Source organism: Labrus bergylta, chromosome 17, assembly GCF_963930695.1.
Source record: "Labrus bergylta chromosome 17, fLabBer1.1, whole genome shotgun sequence".
Taxonomy (NCBI): domain Eukaryota; kingdom Metazoa; phylum Chordata; class Actinopteri; order Labriformes; family Labridae; genus Labrus; species Labrus bergylta.
In genome coordinates this window covers 6,110,750-6,129,718 of record NC_089211.1, presented here as the reverse complement: position 1 = coordinate 6,129,718, position 18,969 = coordinate 6,110,750, and the positions used below count along the sequence as shown (strand labels likewise).

At 41.0% G+C, this 18,969-nt stretch overlaps 1 protein-coding gene across 3 annotated transcripts in view; it reads left to right on the top strand.

Annotated features, from left to right (window-relative positions):
* Positions 1-18,412, top strand: part of LOC110000908 (WD repeat-containing protein 7) — a 93,460-nt gene extending 75,048 nt beyond the window's left edge. For all 3 annotated transcript variants that reach the window (XM_020656291.3, XM_020656292.3, XM_020656290.3), the window contains 6 exons: positions 4,988-5,105; positions 5,381-5,530; positions 5,657-5,739; positions 6,020-6,119; positions 12,768-12,872; positions 14,299-18,412. In XM_020656291.3, the coding sequence (XP_020511947.1) occupies positions 4,988-5,105; positions 5,381-5,530; positions 5,657-5,739; positions 6,020-6,119; positions 12,768-12,872; positions 14,299-14,502 (760 nt within the window). In that variant the 3' untranslated portion in view covers positions 14,503-18,412. The remainder of the gene's footprint in view (positions 1-4,987; positions 5,106-5,380; positions 5,531-5,656; positions 5,740-6,019; positions 6,120-12,767; positions 12,873-14,298) is intronic.
* The last annotated feature ends 557 nt before the right edge of the window (positions 18,413-18,969 follow it).

The following is an 18,969-nucleotide window of genomic DNA, read 5'->3' as shown; positions in this document are numbered from 1 at the left end:
GCCCTGCTGTGGACCGGAATATAAAGACCTCTTGCTGACCTGTCGATGTTTCCCTCTCTGCTTCTCTCGTCCAGTCAGAGGGCGGTGTGTTTGCCGTCCCCACTGCAGAGATAAATGCATGTTTTATTTTGTGTGTGATAGATAGAGAATTACGTATAATTCTGACATGCAGGGATAACTACATCTCTTTGTCCTGTGATTATTGTCTATTTGTGTTTTTGAAGAATTGCATTTATCATGCAGAGGTAGATCAATGTTTGTGTAATGTGTTTGTGTGTGTCGTGCCGAGATAAGTGCCTGTTGTTGTTGTCATGGGCACAACAGGAAGTTTATACACAGATAAACATGATCAGAAAACTACAGGTCACTTTTCAGGAAAAAGGTAGATTTCATTCAGGCGTGTGCTTTTGAATCTTGATTGCATTCACACCGGATTTAAAGTGAACGTCATGGTGTTTATACTGTGACCAGTTTGATTTCATAATTACAGGGAAAAACGATAATGCACAATAATATAATAATGATAAAAACATCACTCAGTATCAAGATTATGAAGGTTGTCTGTAAGTTCTGAATCTGCTCTGTTATCAGTCAGTGAACCTTTTTTATTACTAAGATAACTAGCTGGTGTTTCCTGGTGTTTTCCTACTTCTTCCTGAATTTTTCAGGGTTAGCTGCATGTGTGAATGCAAACTCAGTTCACACTAAAATATCAAACAGTACCCACATCCAAAGAGTTGAGTACTGGGTGCTGGACCAAAAATATATCCAAAGACAGAGAAAGCCTAAAGCTATCAAAGGTCAAAGGTATCTTTATTGTCCCCACAGGGAATTTTTATTGCAGCTGGAGACATACAAATACATAAACAACACTAATAAATAATCCAAACATCAAGTATAAGTACATAAAAGATGAAACATATGTTCCTTGCTTTGTATCACATGACCTGTCAGGTGACCTCAGGGGTCGTATATATATATATGTATATGTGGAGTTATGTTTACTCACTTCATGTCTGATGAAGGACGAGGGCCCTTGTTAAATGGAGCAGCTTTGTGTTGTGCGGCCTTTGAATGCAAACAGACACATATTTGTACTGGCAGACCCTTAGTCAATTTTTCATATGAGATTATGTGAGAACGGAGCAGAAAAGTTCACCTCAAGCGAGCAGGAGGAGGAGACATTAATATCCCGCGGTTGGCATAGAAACGGATTCATTATGCTTTCTGTTTGCCAGCATGTTCTTTTCTGTTCTTTTGTTGATATTGTGAATGTGTCGAGCTACACGTAGCATAAATATAAAGGCTAAATTCCCATTATTCTGTTGCTCCTTCCACCATTTCCAAGTTGTCCATTTACATCATTTGTTGACTCCTGAGATCCCAAACTCCAACAGGGACAGTCTCCTGCTGTGAGGTGCATGTGTGAACAAGCAACTTAGTAGGAACTCAGGGGGCTGCCTGCCTGAAACTTTCTATAAATGTGTAATAATAACCGCTGTAGGGAATTACTGAGAAGACCAGAGTCAGTGACTAAATTGTTTCTTGAAGCTGTTTTTTTTTTAAATCAGCACAGTCCACCCCTGAAATCTTCCTGAGTTGCTTTCAACAATTTTCCTCGTAAGTGGGATCGGTCTCAGAGGGCAAGACATTATGTAAAACAGACGCTGCGGAAATCCAAACTGGCTGACTAAGCGCCTTTATGAATGCTTTGTGTTATCGGACGTAATTACATTATCAACGAACAAGTGAAGAAGAACGTAGTGACCAGCAGAAACGAGTATTAAGCTGCTTCTTTAAGTGCATGAAGATTGCAATGGCTGAGAGATACGGACATAATCACCCCCCCCCACCTCCCCCCACCCCCCCGCTCGCTACTGTAGCTTGCTGGCGGTGAGTTTTCCTAATTGTTTTCTGCCGTGCTCATACATTGGCTCACATCGGGTAATGTCTGGATGAAGAATTTTGCCTCTTCTGTTCCCTCATGCAGCTCATTTTTAAAATTTAGGGAATTTTTCCAGGAGTTTTGTGCATGTGTGATAACATCCTCTAGTCACCCAGAAAAAAAACAGTCAGTCAGTGAGTGAAGACGTAACTGTCAGTTAGACATTTCTAAAAATAGTCGGTAACCTGATCTGTCTTTGAACTGGTCTGCAGGCCTGTTGTCGAGGAAACCATCCAGTTACTGGTCGCTCTGATACAAACAGTTTTGGTTTCTTGCAGCAGTGACTCTCATCATGAGACTCTAGTTATTCACTCCTCCCTCACCACAAAAAAAATCAATAGTCCAATCCTCACTGTGTGTGTGTGTGACTCAGTATTGACTGGATAATGTCAGCGGGATACTGGCAGTGAATACTGTCATGTTGCCACGTTCACACACACACACACACACACACACACGCACACGCACTGAACCCTTTGTTGAGTGTGTGTGTTTGTGCATCTGAGTTGAAATATATTTAGTCCAAACTCATAATCAGAGTGACTTTATGTAGATCACTTATTGGCAGAGGTGTAGAAAATCCATTTCTTTAGATGCTGTTATAGAGGACTTAATTTGAGGTCTTAACACGGAGGTCATAGTATGCTGTGGTGTTATGGACCGCATTATATTCAGAGTTGTTTCTCCAATTCAGCGTAATGTAGTTGAGTACAATATCCCCTCTTTGGCATTTTGTATTGTATTGAAAGGGATTGCCCAGGTTAATCTAAAGGTTGCTTCAGCCCTATTTTCTTTCTTTTTAACACGTGTTGTGAAAGTTAAGGGACAAAAAAGTTTTGAAATTGCTCAAGCAGAATTTTTTTAGCCTTCAGTCTTGAAACAGGCTGCAATGGTCACAAAGTAACCATTTAGGGAAAATGCACACATGCATGCAGGTCTTTTGAGATGTTGTTTAGAAACAGGAAACAGACGTCATGTTGCTCTCTTCAAAGCCTGCCACTGCCTCAATTAATAAGACTCTTAAGTGCTCCACAAATATTATTTAAGAACTTTACCATTTCAATCAATCAAGTCACACACAGCACAAAAAAAGTCATCATATATAAGCAACTGTAGACCAGCAACTCTCATTTTCTTAGAGGTAAAATTCCAGTTTTTGTCTGGTGCCTTTGAAGAGAGCGATGTGACAGTTATTTCTGGCTCCAATAAAGACAAATCTCTTTCTCTCCTTATATATAATAATAGCTAATAGCTCTTATTCTATTTTTAGTCCTGATGATGAAACTCTGTGTGTGTGTGTCTTTGGGTTTTCCCCCTTTAACAGCAATAATAATCCAGATTATTTCATTACACGTTCTAAACGTTAGCTATTAACCTCGCTGGTTCTCTGTACAATTAGCTCTGTGCTCTCTTGCCGCCTTATATCAACACTGTGACTGTTTCCAATTATAGCCAGCCCTCTAAATGAAATTAAACATTTCAATATTGCTGATATATTGCCGATACATTACCAATATTAATTACAGGTACTGAGGATGTGATCTGTAATCAGAGGAGATGAATCGTGCAGCTCGGCCGTTCATCCACCCATCACTCCCCTCCTCTCTCTCTCTCTCTCTCTCTCTCTCTCTCTCTCTCTCTCTCTCTCTCTCTCCCAGAGTCATTTTCTTAACAAGGTGGCCTCTCTCGCCCCCTCTTTTCCTCTCTCTCTACGCACACACACACTCAGAGGGGTGTGTGGCCAGCTGTTAGGGTGTGTGTGTCTAATTCCTGTTGCATTGTGGGAGTCCATTATGCCGTCGTCTGGTGAATGGCTCCCATTGACTCGGCCTTGACATTATAAGCTGCCCGCTAATCTCTTCACTCCATATATTAGTGAGGCTCCATCCCTCTACTTCACTCAGTTTTATCTCCTTTCCTTGCTCTCTATAAATGTGTGCACTTTAATGCCTCTTTCTCTTTTTAGATCACCAGTAAATCTATTCTTTGAAAAACAAGGCTGTATACGTTTTACCTCCGGTAAACAAATCCCTTCATCCCTGAGTCAATGTATCCCCCTAAGCCTGATAGTTCTTCTTCCATAGAGCTCCATTGTTGTCCCAAAACTGTTAAATTCACATTAATGAGCCACACCAGCATTGTGTGTTCATTACCATAAACACTCTTACTATAAAACCTAATCCCAGACAACTATCCCGTCGGTCGACTTACCTTCCTGAGCACCAAATGTGGAATTACCCTCCGCTGACAATAGTCCTTACCACCGCAATGTTTAGCAGAGATTTACATTTTTTTAACAAGGCCAATTCATGAGTTCACCGTGACATGCTTTGGTTAGGGTTAGACTGATTTAATCAAGTCGTAAGTGGAAAAGTGACTTGTGTATTTAATAATGTACAAACAGTAAAATAATGGGAAATTTGAAGTCAGAAAAGCAGTTTTAAGATTTAAAGACTCTTTAAAGATAGAGTCGGAAATCAGGGAGAGAGAGAGAGGGGAATTACATGCGGGAAGGGAGCCACAGGTCAGATCGGAACCTGGGCTGCCCGCTTGGAGGGCTACAGCCATCATGCATGAGCCAGCAGCGCACCAGAAAAGCAGTTTTAGTTAGCAATGACAAAAGCAGGTTAAATGACTGTGTTCATCCTTTGCTTCTTGTCTTACAAAAACATGACACTATTCCTAAGTTTTCCATATCAGTAAAATGTTTAAAATAGAAAATGTATGTTTGGGAGAGGTTCTTAAATATTTGCCGTCTTTGAATGAGTGGGACTGAAGGATTCAGTCATTGTGTGTTTTCTGAAGTGGACCTAAGTAAAGTGAACTTTGAGTGAACTTAAAGTGTCGTAAAGGGCATTTGCATGTAAATGGCTGTGTGTTCATTTGGTTTTATTCACCTGTCACTCTCTTTTGTTCCTTAACTCCTTACTTAATCCTTGCTTTCTATTTCCATTTGTATCAAACGCTTGTTTGTTTTTCGGAGGGAAGAATATATTTTTGACCTTGAATGAACCCTCTACTCCTCTCTCTCTGTCTCCACAGTATTACAATGGGTTTGCCCCTAAACCCCCCTGCGGATTCGGCCCGCTCAGCTCGTCACGCCCTCTCTCTTATTGCTACTGCCCGTCCTCCGGCCTTCATCACCACCATAGCAAGAGAGGTGAGACTGAGCTGTTAAAACCTTTATCACAAACAGTTTCAAAAAGCCCATTTCTACAAGTCTCTGTTCATAAATGTCCTCCACTACTAACAGAGAGTTTTAAAGAGTTCAAGTTAAAATACATTGTAGTGGAGGGTTGTCTGTTGGCTCTCCATGCTGTGGTACAGCAGAGGGATAATGATTAAACCTGTTATTTGGGCCCTGGTGGCTCACCCAGTGCATCAAATACCCTGTGTCATGCTCTCTTTTTGTCATATCTTTAATGTTCTGTACAGGTTCACAGGTACAACGCAGCACAGGCAAACTCTCAGTCGCAGCAGAACGTTCACACCACCACTCTGGCCAGAGCAAAGACTGAGATCCTGCGAGTGATTGACATCCTGATCGAGAAGATGCCCGGAGATGTCGTGGATCTGCTGGTCGAGGTTAATGTTAAATTACATAGCAGAGAAAACTCTTTTATATTTGGATTTTTTTCAAATGGTTGCATACAATTCTGAATAAGGTCAGAATCTCATCCTATCCCTTCTCACCCTCCTCCTCTTTCTCAGGTCATGGATATCATCATGTACTGTATCGAAGGTTCTCTGGTGAAGAAGAAAGGACTGCAGGAGTGTTTCCCTGCTATTTGCAAGTAAGTGGTTGTACGTCCTTGTGTCGAGAGGACTGGTTTGTTCATTTCAATCCAGCTTGGAGAATAAATTGGTGGGTGCCATGAGAAGTTCTGCAACAACATTAAAAGAGTTTTGCAAAAGTGTGTTTCCCTTTAAGAAAAAGGTTTTGTAAGTGAATGTGTTGTTGGTTTATCTTCATGCGATCAAAATGTCTTGCTTCCTGTGGATGATTTAATGACAATCAATGGTATGATTTTTCTTTCCCCTGTAAATCATTGTATGTATTGTCCTCTTGTTCAGGTTCTACATGGTTGGTTATTGTGACCGCAGTCATCGCATAGCTGTTGGAGCTCGCCAGGGTTCAGTGGCTCTCTACGATGTTCGTACTGGAAAGTGTCAGGTACGTTAAAGGACTCATCTTTTGTATATCTGATGTTTGATCTTAACAGAGACGTAAACCTGAAAGAGGTCATCAGGTTGTGATTTACATCAAAGTCAAGCTTTCACATCCATCGTTTGATATGGTGTGTCTATCTGTCATACTCCACCTGTCCATACTTGTTCTCAATCATTTCTATCCATCCTTCTATCCATCTTAAACGTCTATGCATGTTAGTCTTTCTATCCATTGATCCATCTTCAATCCAATTATTTCCTTCATTTCTTTCACCTATTTGTCCATCAATTCATCCACCTGCCCACCAATCAAACCCATCCACCTGTCCATGATCCATCTACCATCATCAATTAATCTCTCACTCTTTCAAACTTTCTTGGACCCATGCGTACATTCCTTTACTCTTTACTCTTTCCTTACATCCCCTCCATCCAACCATTTGTTCATCCAAGCATTTAAACATCCATTCAATTATTCCTTTACACTGTCCGGATTTTTATTTTAGCTGAAAATGTTCCGCCATCAATTTGTCCCTCCATCCATCCATTCATCATCCATCCATCCTATCAATCACTGAACTAACAACATACTAAAGTGGTTCTCAAACTTTTTTTCAACACCTTTGATATACGTATTTTCTTCATCCAAGTACCTCGTTATCATTGCATTTTGGAGAAAAATAATCATCAAAGCAGCATCATCTTTTTTTATCAAAAAAGGTACAAAGGTAAAAGAACAACATCAAGACTAGCTGAGTGGTTATTTAGCACGCCCTAAGTATGGAGTCCAGGCGGGCGGCCCAGGTTATCCACTGTCCTATTTTTGAATAAAGGCATAAAAAGCCCCAAAATAAACCTTATATATACTTAAAGTAAGAATGCTGCACAAGAAACTCAGTTTAGCAAACTAAGAGTGACATTTTTATTTAAACCTACAGTATATATAAACATTACTATTGGAAAGGTGCAGCTCTGATATCATACTTACATATAAAAGTTAGAAGAAGACAATTCCCTGTAGTTTTTAAAACAAAGCTTTGAGATATCAGAACTCCAATGAGAAACTACTTAAGAACAGGGTTTCCCTTATTACCCAAACTTCCATCATTTGATTTCTGTTCCTTCATGAAGAGTAAGTGTGACGTCCAATGACAGGACAGTAGAGAGAGAGACGAGGAAGCGAGCGGTACCATGAGGTGTAAATAATAGGGGAGGAGATAAGAACAAGGAGAAGAGGAGTTGTTTTTTTCTCAGTAATTGATTAATGATGAAGCGATGACTTTGTTAATCACCTTTTTGTCTTTGCACCCATTTATATTTGACTGTGTGTGATGTTGTGTGTTTGTGTGTGCTCTCCTTGCCTTCATGTTTGTGTGCAGTTGAGTATGTGTGAGTGTGTGTGTTGGTAATTTGCTACGTATTGATTTGCAGTAACCTGAGCAGTCTAGTCGGGTGGAGGGGGTCATTTATATCTGATAACAGTGCTGGCCCCTGTTCACCCGACATTTAGTTGGGCTGCTTAGGTGTGTGTGTGTAGGTGTGTGTGTGCGCATGTTGTAAGTACAAGAGATGCGTTTCCTTTGTGTGTTATTTGCAGTAATTAACATTTAATAGATTTGCAGGAACCTGTGTGCGTGTGTGCGTGTGTGCGTGCGTGCGTGCGTGCGTGCGTGCGTGCGTGTGTGTGTGTGTGTGCTGGAAGGTTTGAAATTGAAATGCATACCAGGACTATTCTCTTCATTAATGGAGCTGTGTGTCTTTTAGTGTTTAATCACTTCTGATTTGTATTGATTCTGGTTCTTACTGTTACTTGATGAATCAAGTTTCAAAGTCTTGGTGAGATACAGAGGCGGAGAAAGAAACCAAAATGTGTTTGATGCAGCAACCAACAGATTTTACAGCCATGAAATGTTGTTATAAGGGACGAGAACAGACAACCTCATAGGCTGGCTATTAAGCAAATGAAGTCCACTATTCTTCAGAGTTTAATGACCACATGTAAGAAAATAATTATAATACACCTTATTACGTTATTTCAACAAACTTTAAGGCCCTGAGTGTTTTTGTTTTGTTTTTTCGGGCAGAATAAGAGTTGGCCGTGCACCGTGGAGCGCCTGAATGAAGACACTAAATTGTCCAATGAAACACTTTAATTTGGACGTAATTGATGAAAAGATGGGTGCAACCTTTTCCGATATTTAAGATGACATATATTACTGATGTGTAAAGGTAGTCCATTTGAAATAATGCGCTTTTTGATCTGCTATAAATGAAAGGAAATGGTTTGATTTGTTCAGATGAGACAGGAGGAGGAGAGAGGCCAATGGAAGTAAAAATTATAAAAAAAAAGTATCTGAGCATGAGGAGGAGAGGGACATGAAGATGATGGAGGAAGTTTTTGTTCCAAATGTGTGTAAGTGTGTGTGTGTGTGTGTGTGTGTGTGTGTGTCCAACCGTAACTAGCTTGTCCCTGCATGACCATCTGCCACGGCTTTGATCAGCCTCCGTGAACACTCCTTTGTCAGCTGCGTGTGTGTGTGTGTGTGTGTGTGTGTGTGTGTGTGTGTGTGTGTGTGTGTGTGTGTGTGTGTGTGTGTGTGTGTGTGTGTGTGTGTGTGTGTGTGTGTGTGTGTGTGTGTGTGTGTGTGTGTGTGTGTGTGTGTGTGTGTGTGTGTGTGTGTGTGTGTGTGTGTGTGTGTGTACGCGCCCAGCTGCTAGCTCTGCTTCTTTAACAGACTCTGCTGAGTCTACTAATTGAACACAAAGAAACAACCTGACTGATCTCTCTCTCTCTCTCTCTCTCTCTCTCTCTCTCTCTCTCTCTCTCTCTCTGTCTGTCGGCATCTGTTTCTTTCTTTAATCACTCTGTAACTGAAGGTGTAGCTCGGCCTCTGAGTGAGCACCTCCCACTCACCATCCCGTCAGAAGCCTGACGCATGGGATTAATTGAGGTCCAACCGGAAACTTTAGGGATTAAGTTTAGTTAAACTGTGACGAGTCTTTGGCTCGGGACATACTGCAGCTCTTCTACCCTCCTCTTTAAAATGTCCTAACATTTAACCCAGACCCTGAGGGGTGTATTTCAGGATAACAAGTTCGCAACACTCCTTATTCCTAAGTAGAGGCAGGACACACGGAGAGAGACGGACATATGGTGCTTTCACACAAAACTCCTGACACCTAGTAAATTATCTATGTGGCGTCAGGGTGAGCTGAATGCAGCAGGAAATATTCTGATAATACACTGTGAGATGGGGGGGGCGGGGTTATGTTGAAATCCTGCACCCCTAGACTGTATTCACACAACCTGTGCAATCACTGTGCACGTAATGAAACTGCTGCATTATGATTTCTGTTTGCCAGTATGTTGTTCTTTACTTTATTATTGATTGATTGTGAATGTGTCAAACTACACATAAAATTCATACAAAGGCAAAAAAAATCACCATCTGGTTTAAAATACAACTACTGGGTCTTAAATAGTATCTAAACAGATGGTTTAATATGCTGCTGGGACATTTGTTTGCTTTTTAAAAAAATATATTGTCCCTCTTGACGGATTTAAAAAAAAACATAATAAAAATTGTAAAACACAGCTTGAGAATGATGAAACCTTGTGTGATAAAAAAAACACAAATTGTTAAGATGATTTGAATTAAAAAATAATCAGTGTTTGTAAACGGTTAGACTCTTCATGAAGGTTGAAAAACAGTATGATATGATGGTGTGAGCCTTTTGTATGACACACAAACACAAACACAAACACACACACACACACACACACACACCGAACACACACACACACACACACACACACACACACACACACACACACACACACACACACACACACACACACACACACAGTCATATCCCCAGGCGTCAGGTGTATTGAAGTACAGAGTGCTGTAAATGGTTTCAGTGTGCTTCACTGCTCTCTGATAGGCTGATTGATTTGGTAGGCAGTCCACCATGACACACTCACCTACAAACGCGCGCACGCGCACACACACACACACACACACACACACACACACACACACACACACACACACACACACACACACACACACACACACACACACACACACACACAAACTGATCATACTACATGTAAAAGCATCAATATTTGAAGCACATTTAAATCTGCACATCTGTATCTTTGCTTTCCTCATTCATTCACAAATGATTTTAGTTTCTTCCCTTTTTTTTTACCCCTTTGTCTTTAACCAGCTGTCATCATGTTCGCAGCATGACTTACAATTTATAAATGACTTCATCTGAGAAGACTAATAGAACCACTGCAGCAATTACAAGTCAAATGCAATCACAGATTTATTATGGTAATCTGGGCATGCTTTTCTTGCAGCCCTGCGCTGTGATTGAACCATTTTTGTAAATTGTTGAAGATGGAGGCTTTCTATGGAGCGTGCACATTTTTTATATCATCCCAGAGTGAAAGTGAGCAACAGGAGCTTTAATTTGCCAGATTAAATGATGAAGTGATCTTACTATCTGATCAGACATTAAGGAAACATGCTATGTTGAAGTGCTGACTTCTCTGACAACAATACAGCAGCCAGTATGTCCTCCTTCTAACTTTAGATTCTGGTCCTGAATGATCTGGATTTGTTTGGACCAGAGAAGGTAGGCGGTTTTAAGGCACCCCCACACGGCCGTTTTGGACGCCCCTCGGTTTGCAGGTCAAACCAACAGGTGTTGCAGCGATGGAAGCAGTAAGAGAAGTGGTTCAGATAGAAGTGATTGTACCCGACCTAAAAAGCCTCTGCATGTTTCTAATAAGCTCCACGAGCAGAAACGTGCTCAAACTAGGATCAATATTGGAGATGCTTTTGAAAAATGGAGAGAGGTTAGAACACAGAAAGGTTTACAGACCGATGCAGAGCTGGATAAACACTGAAGCTTCAGGGTCCACCACATGGTGACCTGTGTGAGCATCGACTCTAGAGAGGAGGGGGCGGGGGGAGACAGCTCTTTCCAATGTTTTGAATTTAGACTGCAGTACCTATTTTAAACACTAGGTGGCAGAGTTACATATTGCTCCTTAAAAGGCAATTGAGCATGCATTTAAAATAAATCGTGATTTGACTTCAGAAGGGGTTAACAAAAATGAATCCATGTTGACTTATGAAAAAGCTTAGACTGTTAGTAATCACTCTGTCGTCTTCTGATCATTTTGCCTTTAACAAAATATGATCGGAAATGCTATGTGGGATCACGCCAAAGAGAAAATAAATGAGGAGAGAGAGACTGGCAGAGGTGAACACTGTGAAGGGAGTTTAGAATTAATCATGAAAAGGGTAGAAAGGGGGAATAAGGAGAGAGAGGCTCACAGGGATGAAGGCTGGAAAGAAATCAAAATAATTCAGCTATTTTCTTTCCACCAACACTGCTGGAATCTAATAGGATTTCTCCTAAAAGAAGGAGGGAGTGAACGAATTAGAGCGATGAGATTTTCATTTCATTGGGTTATTATTTTTTTCTGCTTTAATCGCCACAGACGGGTTATTATTTCATGGTCTGGGAGCCCGAGGCGTCACGTCTTAATCTCATCTGGAGGTGAGAGTTTGTAATCCCAGTCGCGGGCAGAGGCGGGGCGGAGATTTCTGGAAGGCCGTTTATTGCGTTACACACCCTGCATCTGGTGGGACAGTTTATTGCGTTACACACGGCGTGGCGTCGCTTTATTTTGTCCCCTGAGTTCTGCAGGCGAATGACAGCATCTGTTGGAGCAGAAGCTGCCCCTCATCTGATGGAATTATCTCCCTCAAACCAAACACTTACTGTCAGGGAGAATCTGGGCGGCAGGGCCGGTTTTTATGAGACGACTCAATGAAATTTCAACAAGGACCAAAATTTGTTCTTCATCTCGTCTTTATCACGAAAGAGAATTTATTGAAGTCTGGGTTTCTACCTCGAGCTGCTGCTGCTGCTGCTGCTGCAGTTTAGCCCCATCAACAGGAGGAGTCTTAAGGAAAAGTCAAGTTTTTCTGTCATTTTAGTTTCAATGGGTGATGAGAAACGATGTGAAGGCGTTTGAGATACGATTCTTTGTCTTTTGATAAAAACGCTCTATTCTGTGAAGTGTTCCAGTCTGAGTTTTAGCACTGAAAATATTCTATAAACCTCAATAACACTTCTTTTCAAGCTGGAAAATTTCGGACAAGATTGTGCCATATAGAACAATTCAGTGCTTGTCACTAACATACCGAAAAACACTGAAGCATTGAAACATTTAGGGACACAATGAAGACGATATGAGAGTTCACGCTGCTTGGAGTGAGTGATGGAGAAGACACAGGAGTGGTTTGGAGATTTTAGCAGCAGCAGTGTGTGCAAAGGTAGCAGAAACAAGACTGAATCTGTGAAGTTCCAGGGCAGCACTGCAGCTGTGGCTAAGTTGGTACAGTTGGTTGTCTCTCATCTATAAGGTCAGGGGTTCGATCACACTAAAGCAGAGCACTAGTCCCAGACTTGTATTACATTATATTCTTACACTACTGTATACTTTTTATTTTTAATTATTAACTGTGTAGAAAATAGTTTAGAGCTTCCGCAGATTGTTTTTATGAAGTTATGGTAAAAGTTTAATTTTTTTAATTAAGTCTGTTAAACCTTTGTGTCTCCTCAGAACATCCACGGTCATAAGGGTCCCATCACAGCCGTGTCGTTCGCTCCTGATGGACGTTACCTGGCCACATACTCCAACCTTGACAGCCACATCTCCTTCTGGCAGGTGAGCGATGTGTATAAACACCACCATCATTAGGTTGTGTTTTTTTTTCTCCACACGTATTTGTAATCTTAGAGGACCTTTAGGGCTACCTAAAGAGATTTACTTTTCAGCTCCTCAGAGGTTTTAAAATCCAGCCATCGTACTAGCACTAGGCAATCCATACTGTGCCAAAGCATGTTTGATCCCCAAAGTCTATTTAGTTTGACTAGTGTAAGTGCTCCATTCACACTTCCTTGGCCCTGGCATGGATGGAAGAGGTGTGCTTAGCCTAGTGGTCAGTGCAGGTGTCCCATGTACGGAGGCTATAGTCCTCATAACGGGCAGCCAAGGTTCAAATCTGACCAGAGGCTCCTTTCCTGCACGTCATTCCCCACTCTGTCTTTCTCCCTGATTTTCGACTCTAAAAAAAGGTTAATTTCAAAGGTTGAATGAATAATCTCCAGAAACATGTCAGACTATCAAACCATATTTCTGTGGATTATAAAATCATTTTGAAACAAATGTTTATAATGGTTTAGACTTGGACTACTTGAAAGAAATAACCTCCTTTCAAATGTGAAATATTTTTGTATTTTTGTAACCCTTTTCTCCCATTATTCTTGTACCATACAAACAAAAACATCTAAATGAACAATAATCATTACTCAGGTGAGCAATCACACACGTTTGATAAACACACACCGACACACACACACACACACACACACACACACACACACACACACACACACACACACACACACACACACACACACACACACACACGCACTCCTGATCCACTTCCCAGAACTGTTATTTTGAATGAAAGGTCTTTACGACCCCTGACACGACTGTCTGCATAGACACACACGTACACACACACACACACACACACACACACACACACACACACACACACACACACACACACACACTCACACACACACACACTCACACACACACACATTCTAATGGCATTACTGTAAGCATAAACCGCTGCTACGCGCCGACAAGACGGCTGCTGTGGTAATGAGCTGGCAGACGCTCTGTCGGTGTGTGTGTGTGTGTGTGTGTGTGTGTGTGTCTGAGGGAGGGGCAGTGTCGTCTCAGGAAACGATTGAGTTTCTACTCACTGTTTTTCCTACACTCTCTCTGTCTCTCTGTCTTTCTCTCTCTCTCTCTCTCTCTCTCTCTCTCTCTCTCTTTCGAAACATGCACTTTCAGTCTCGCCTTTTTTCATGGGGTTACCCTCTGTGTTTCCTCAGCAGCACAGTTCCTTTAAAGAGATGGTGATGATGGTCATAAACAAAACTTCAGGAACTCAAAGACAGTTAGCTTACCCTTTACCAGCTTTAAGCTGAAATGATTAACCAGAGTAATGAGGGTTGATTGATGGATTATGTATTTAAGAGTAATCCCCGCTTCATGTGCTTCTGGTGGTCCTCAGATGAACACCAGTCTGCTTGGCAGCATCGGGATGTTGAACTCGGCTCCTCAGCTCCGCTGCATTAAGACCTACCAGGTTCCTCCGGTTCAGCCCGCCTCCCCAGGCTCACAGAACCACCTGAAGCTCGCCCGCCTCATCTGGACCTCCAACCGCAACGTCATCCTGATGGCCCACGACGGCAAGGAGCACCGCTTCATGGTCTGAAGCAGATCTGTATCTCCAGCTGAGTCCAGACCTGGACCAGTGTCAGAGGTTTTTACTCCAAAGTTTGTCTCATTCTAGAAATGTAACTTGAGAAATCTGAAGGTATCTACCTAAAGTTTGGCAAGAAACCCCAGTCCAGGTCCAGGTTTGTACTGGATGAATTTGTTTTATCATTCCTAGTTACCGTTGTAAGGAAACTCATTGTGTGATATACTCAAAGCCGTGATAGAAGGCTCGTTTACATTGTGGTATAAATGTATGTATTTTTAGTTGTTATCACCTTCTCCTCATTCCTATTTATTTGCTTCGTGTAGCAGACTTCCTTTGCCGCCATCTTGAAGCAGCCATCTTGAGTCATGGTGTTGAAAATCCCATTGAGTTTTTAATTTATTTCAGCATCTTATCATGAAACACTTTTAACTTATTAAAGGTTTTTATGAATGATCTTTGCAGAAAAATATATATGATGACAGCACTTCAAAGTTTATGAACATGTTTGGTTTTTATTTTCTGCTCTTTGTTTCACATCGTGTTGGAGTCCAAGAGTAAAAGAACTTAAAGATCAGTTTCCCATCCTGTTTGTGGAAGCAGGTGGAAGTGTAAAGACCCATACTGAACCTTTGTTGGAGCACACATTTTTTTTCACATTTCATTGCTCATTCTCATGTGACTGCCTTCCTCTAAGGGTCTCTGCTTTTATTTTTCTGACACCTTGAGAGCTCTCTCCATCCTCAGTGAGCCTCACACAGGAACCTGAGCATCATGTGTTTACACCCCAGTGTATTTGCACAAACACACATTCTCACTTCATCCTAAAAGCATGGCCAGTCGGCCCTTACACACTGGAGATGCAGCATCACTCATTTAGGGTATTTCCACAATAACATGAACTAGACCACTAGCCTAATGGGCTGCTGCTCCTAACACAGTTAAGTGTTCCTTTAGTTCCTATGACGTGGTTACTGTTTGGTGTAAAAAAAAAAAAGATGTTTCCAAGTTGGGAAGTATTTTTAAAATGTCCTCTTTTTCACCTTACTGCATGCTACTTTAACAAAACATCAACCATTTCCTTCGAGTTGCCATGGAGACCCACTTTCAATAAGAAACTTTACGGACTAAATCACTTTCCAATGTCACTCCACGACTCTTAACTCAAACTTGTCTCAAACTTGAACTAACATTTGGTCAACATCTTCGGGGGCAAAACGTGTCATGTCACTCTCTTGCCTCCAGATTTCCTTGAGTTCTGGTCCCTTTGAGTCTGTTGAAACTAATCTGGATGTTCATGTGTTTAATAGTTGGGGTAGTCTTCCTCCTTGGTTGTTCTGGTTTGATTGTTTGCAGATGATAAAGCGTTATATATCACTAATAGATGTGAAGGTTTTTGCTTTGACTTGAGGCATTTCTCTTTCCGCAGTCTGCATCGTTCTGACTTTCAGGAGGATAGCTCTACATATAAATGTGAACATACTCAGTAAATATATCATCAGAGCTGCTTCTTGATGTGGTCTGTTAATCGTTAACAGTGGGCGCTGATCTCTGGTGTGTTTGTTGTGGCTAACGTGAGTGCCTGCCTTGCAATGACTAGTTCTTTACATGAGAGGGTCTCCTCTCTTAGTGGATTAAAAACTTTATATTTTCATTTAAATGTCAGAATCAACCGTTTGGAGAAATTAGAAGTGACGTTTTGCATCTTCCTCCTTTTTTGCGTTTTAGCACAATGCTATACTGACCCAAGTTTTCATAAACATAAGCTCACAAATCCGCACACATAAAAGGTCTTTTGATAAACGCCTAAAGTAGCTGAAGAAATAGAAAAGCAGGAGAAATATATGAACTTTGACCTCTCAGTGTTGTGTCTGTAGATCTTTGTTTGATGAATCGAGATATTGACTGTCCTTTCATTGTGAGCAACAAAAAGCTAATCATGATCATTTATAGTTCTATATTGGGTATTTTTCCGTTCTTGCAACATAAAGAAACTGGCCATAGTCCTCATAATCAGTGCTAACTATACTTATTGATAACTGTGGATTTAAACAAGGTATGTAGCTTGTTAGCTTGTGGAACTAAACACACCTCAAGCCGCCTCCTAAATGACTGTGATGTGATTAAGTGTCAACAAAATAGTAGTATAGTAGAAATTAATGAGCCCCCTTTAGCCCCCTAAGATATTTAGTGAAATGAATGTCTGTTAAGTTACCATAGCAACTGGGATTTTAAAGATATCTCCTTTTACTACAAAAACATAATGAAAGAGGTGGAAGTTACTGGAGGGTGTGTTTTCTGTCAGCATGCTAACCCACTACTTGCTCTTTACTATCATCTGTCATTTCCTGAAAGGAAACATTGAAAAGTCCAAATATAAAATCTGATTTTCCATTGTAAAGGACAAAAGCAAACTTAATCATCATTTTCTGAAGTGTTTGCATCTTCACTTTGATTTTTGGAGCACAGTATCGACACACAGCGTGTCTTGAAGTACGACTTGGCATCTCACCTGTATCAGCATTATCTTTTTATAGCGACCCTTCAACCATTGTAGGTTAGTAGAAACAACATTTTATCTGCTTTTACTTCCTCAACTTGTTTCAAAGTCTGAATAAAAAGGTGTATTGTGTGTCGGTACACTATGACATCATACAACCAATTCACCTTTCAGGTCGCCCTGCATGACTTGGTGTGGTTGGCAGCACATTTTTGCACATTTCTCTGTTAGTGTGGAGCTTCTAGTTTGGAAAAGCTGCCTCTGTTTTAGTGCTGAGAGTTTTATTTAGAGAGAAAGATATATACAGATATAAATATATACACAGATATGATATTTATAGAGATATTTTTCTCTGAGCTTCAATGTTTTTACTTTCATTTTTGTGTACTCAAAGTGTGGGATATGTTGGAAGGATAGCTTTAATTCAGTATTTTTCACTCGTCCTCTTCCTCTCCTGTCCGTTTCATTAGTGCTGTCAGAAAGCTTCTAACACTGTTACACACCTGTAAACCCGAGCGTGTCAAAGCTTTTCACAAGTTCTTCTTCTCTTTAAAAAAAAAAATATCCTGCAGACCATCAGACGACGACACACACACACACACACATACACACACACACACACACACACACACGCGCACACGTGTCGAGTCCAGCGGGTCCAGGCGGCTCTGAGATCTTAATCTTCGGTTTTCTCCGCCGCTCTTTACAGTTTGAGAAAATCTGTTTTTGGCAGCCTCATGGGGGAGGAAAGGTGAGAAAAAATAACGCAGGCCGAGAGGAAGAGCTGAGGAGTAAGTAACAAGTGAGGAAGATCAGGTCATCCAGCCAGAAAAAAAATGAAGCTTCTGTGGTGGTGAAGGTAGTGAACCGAAATGTCCCAAAGAAGCTTCTGCAGAGTTTCCTTCAAATGCATCAACATGGGGGAGATAAGCAGAGCAAGGAGGGAAGGTTCCTTTAAAACCTGCAGATGTTTAACTTTAGAGCACTGCAAAGTGAATGTTTATAACCAAGAGAGCATCCTCTGTCTAAACTTGACTGTCATAAATGTATTTTTCAGGCTCTTTGATGCTCATATTTTCATTCTCCATCCTCTTCTGTCTCTTCCTTTGAACTCTTCGACCTCTCAGACTTTTGACTCAAACTGAATTTTACCCCGTTTTCAACAAGAGTAAACAGCAAAACTTTCATGTCTGAACTTCACACTAAATGTAACCTTGAATTTCCTGCTGAAATGAGTTTTGTTTTAATCGTGTATTTATTGTTTCTGCAGTAAAATCAGCCGTGATATTGAACAGTGTGTGTGTGTGTGTGTGTTGTAGTGCATGTATATAAATTCCCCTTGATGTAACACAGCGCAGGTTGAATTTATTGTGCATTGTTGTTGTGGAATTTGTGTCCAATAAAGATGGAAATAAAACAGCAGCTGTCGGATAGTTTTCTTTCATTTTCATTTCTTTAAAACTTCAGGGTTTCATTTCCTGATTTTCAAATTAAAACATATCTCCTGAAGTAAACCGTCTGTATAGATTATTTTAACATCAGTAGCTCAGTCTGTGGGGACTCAGGTTAGGAACAGGAGGGTCGCCGGTTCAAGTCCCGATGTGGACCAAAGTATGGAAGTTGTTCTGGTAGCTGGAAAGGTCTGAACTGAACTGAGGTTCCAGATCACTTCCTGAACTTTGCAGAGGTGCCAATGAATTTGCTAAAAAATTCCATTGTTGTAGAATTTATGTCAAACATCGCTGCAGAAAGTGCAGACTGTCAGTTAAGTGTGTGACAACAAACTGAAAAAACTAACACGCCACGTCTAAAGAGGAAGCATTGACTTGAAACTTCCAAATGTGAGATGTCCGGTGTGGAAGTCCCTACGTTCACCTGGAAGTCCTCTTACTAAATTTGCCAGCAGTGAAAAGATGCTGTGCATTGTTTTGTTAAGCCTGGCCCCCCTCCCCCTGGGGTCCCCGCCTCACTTTGGGAAT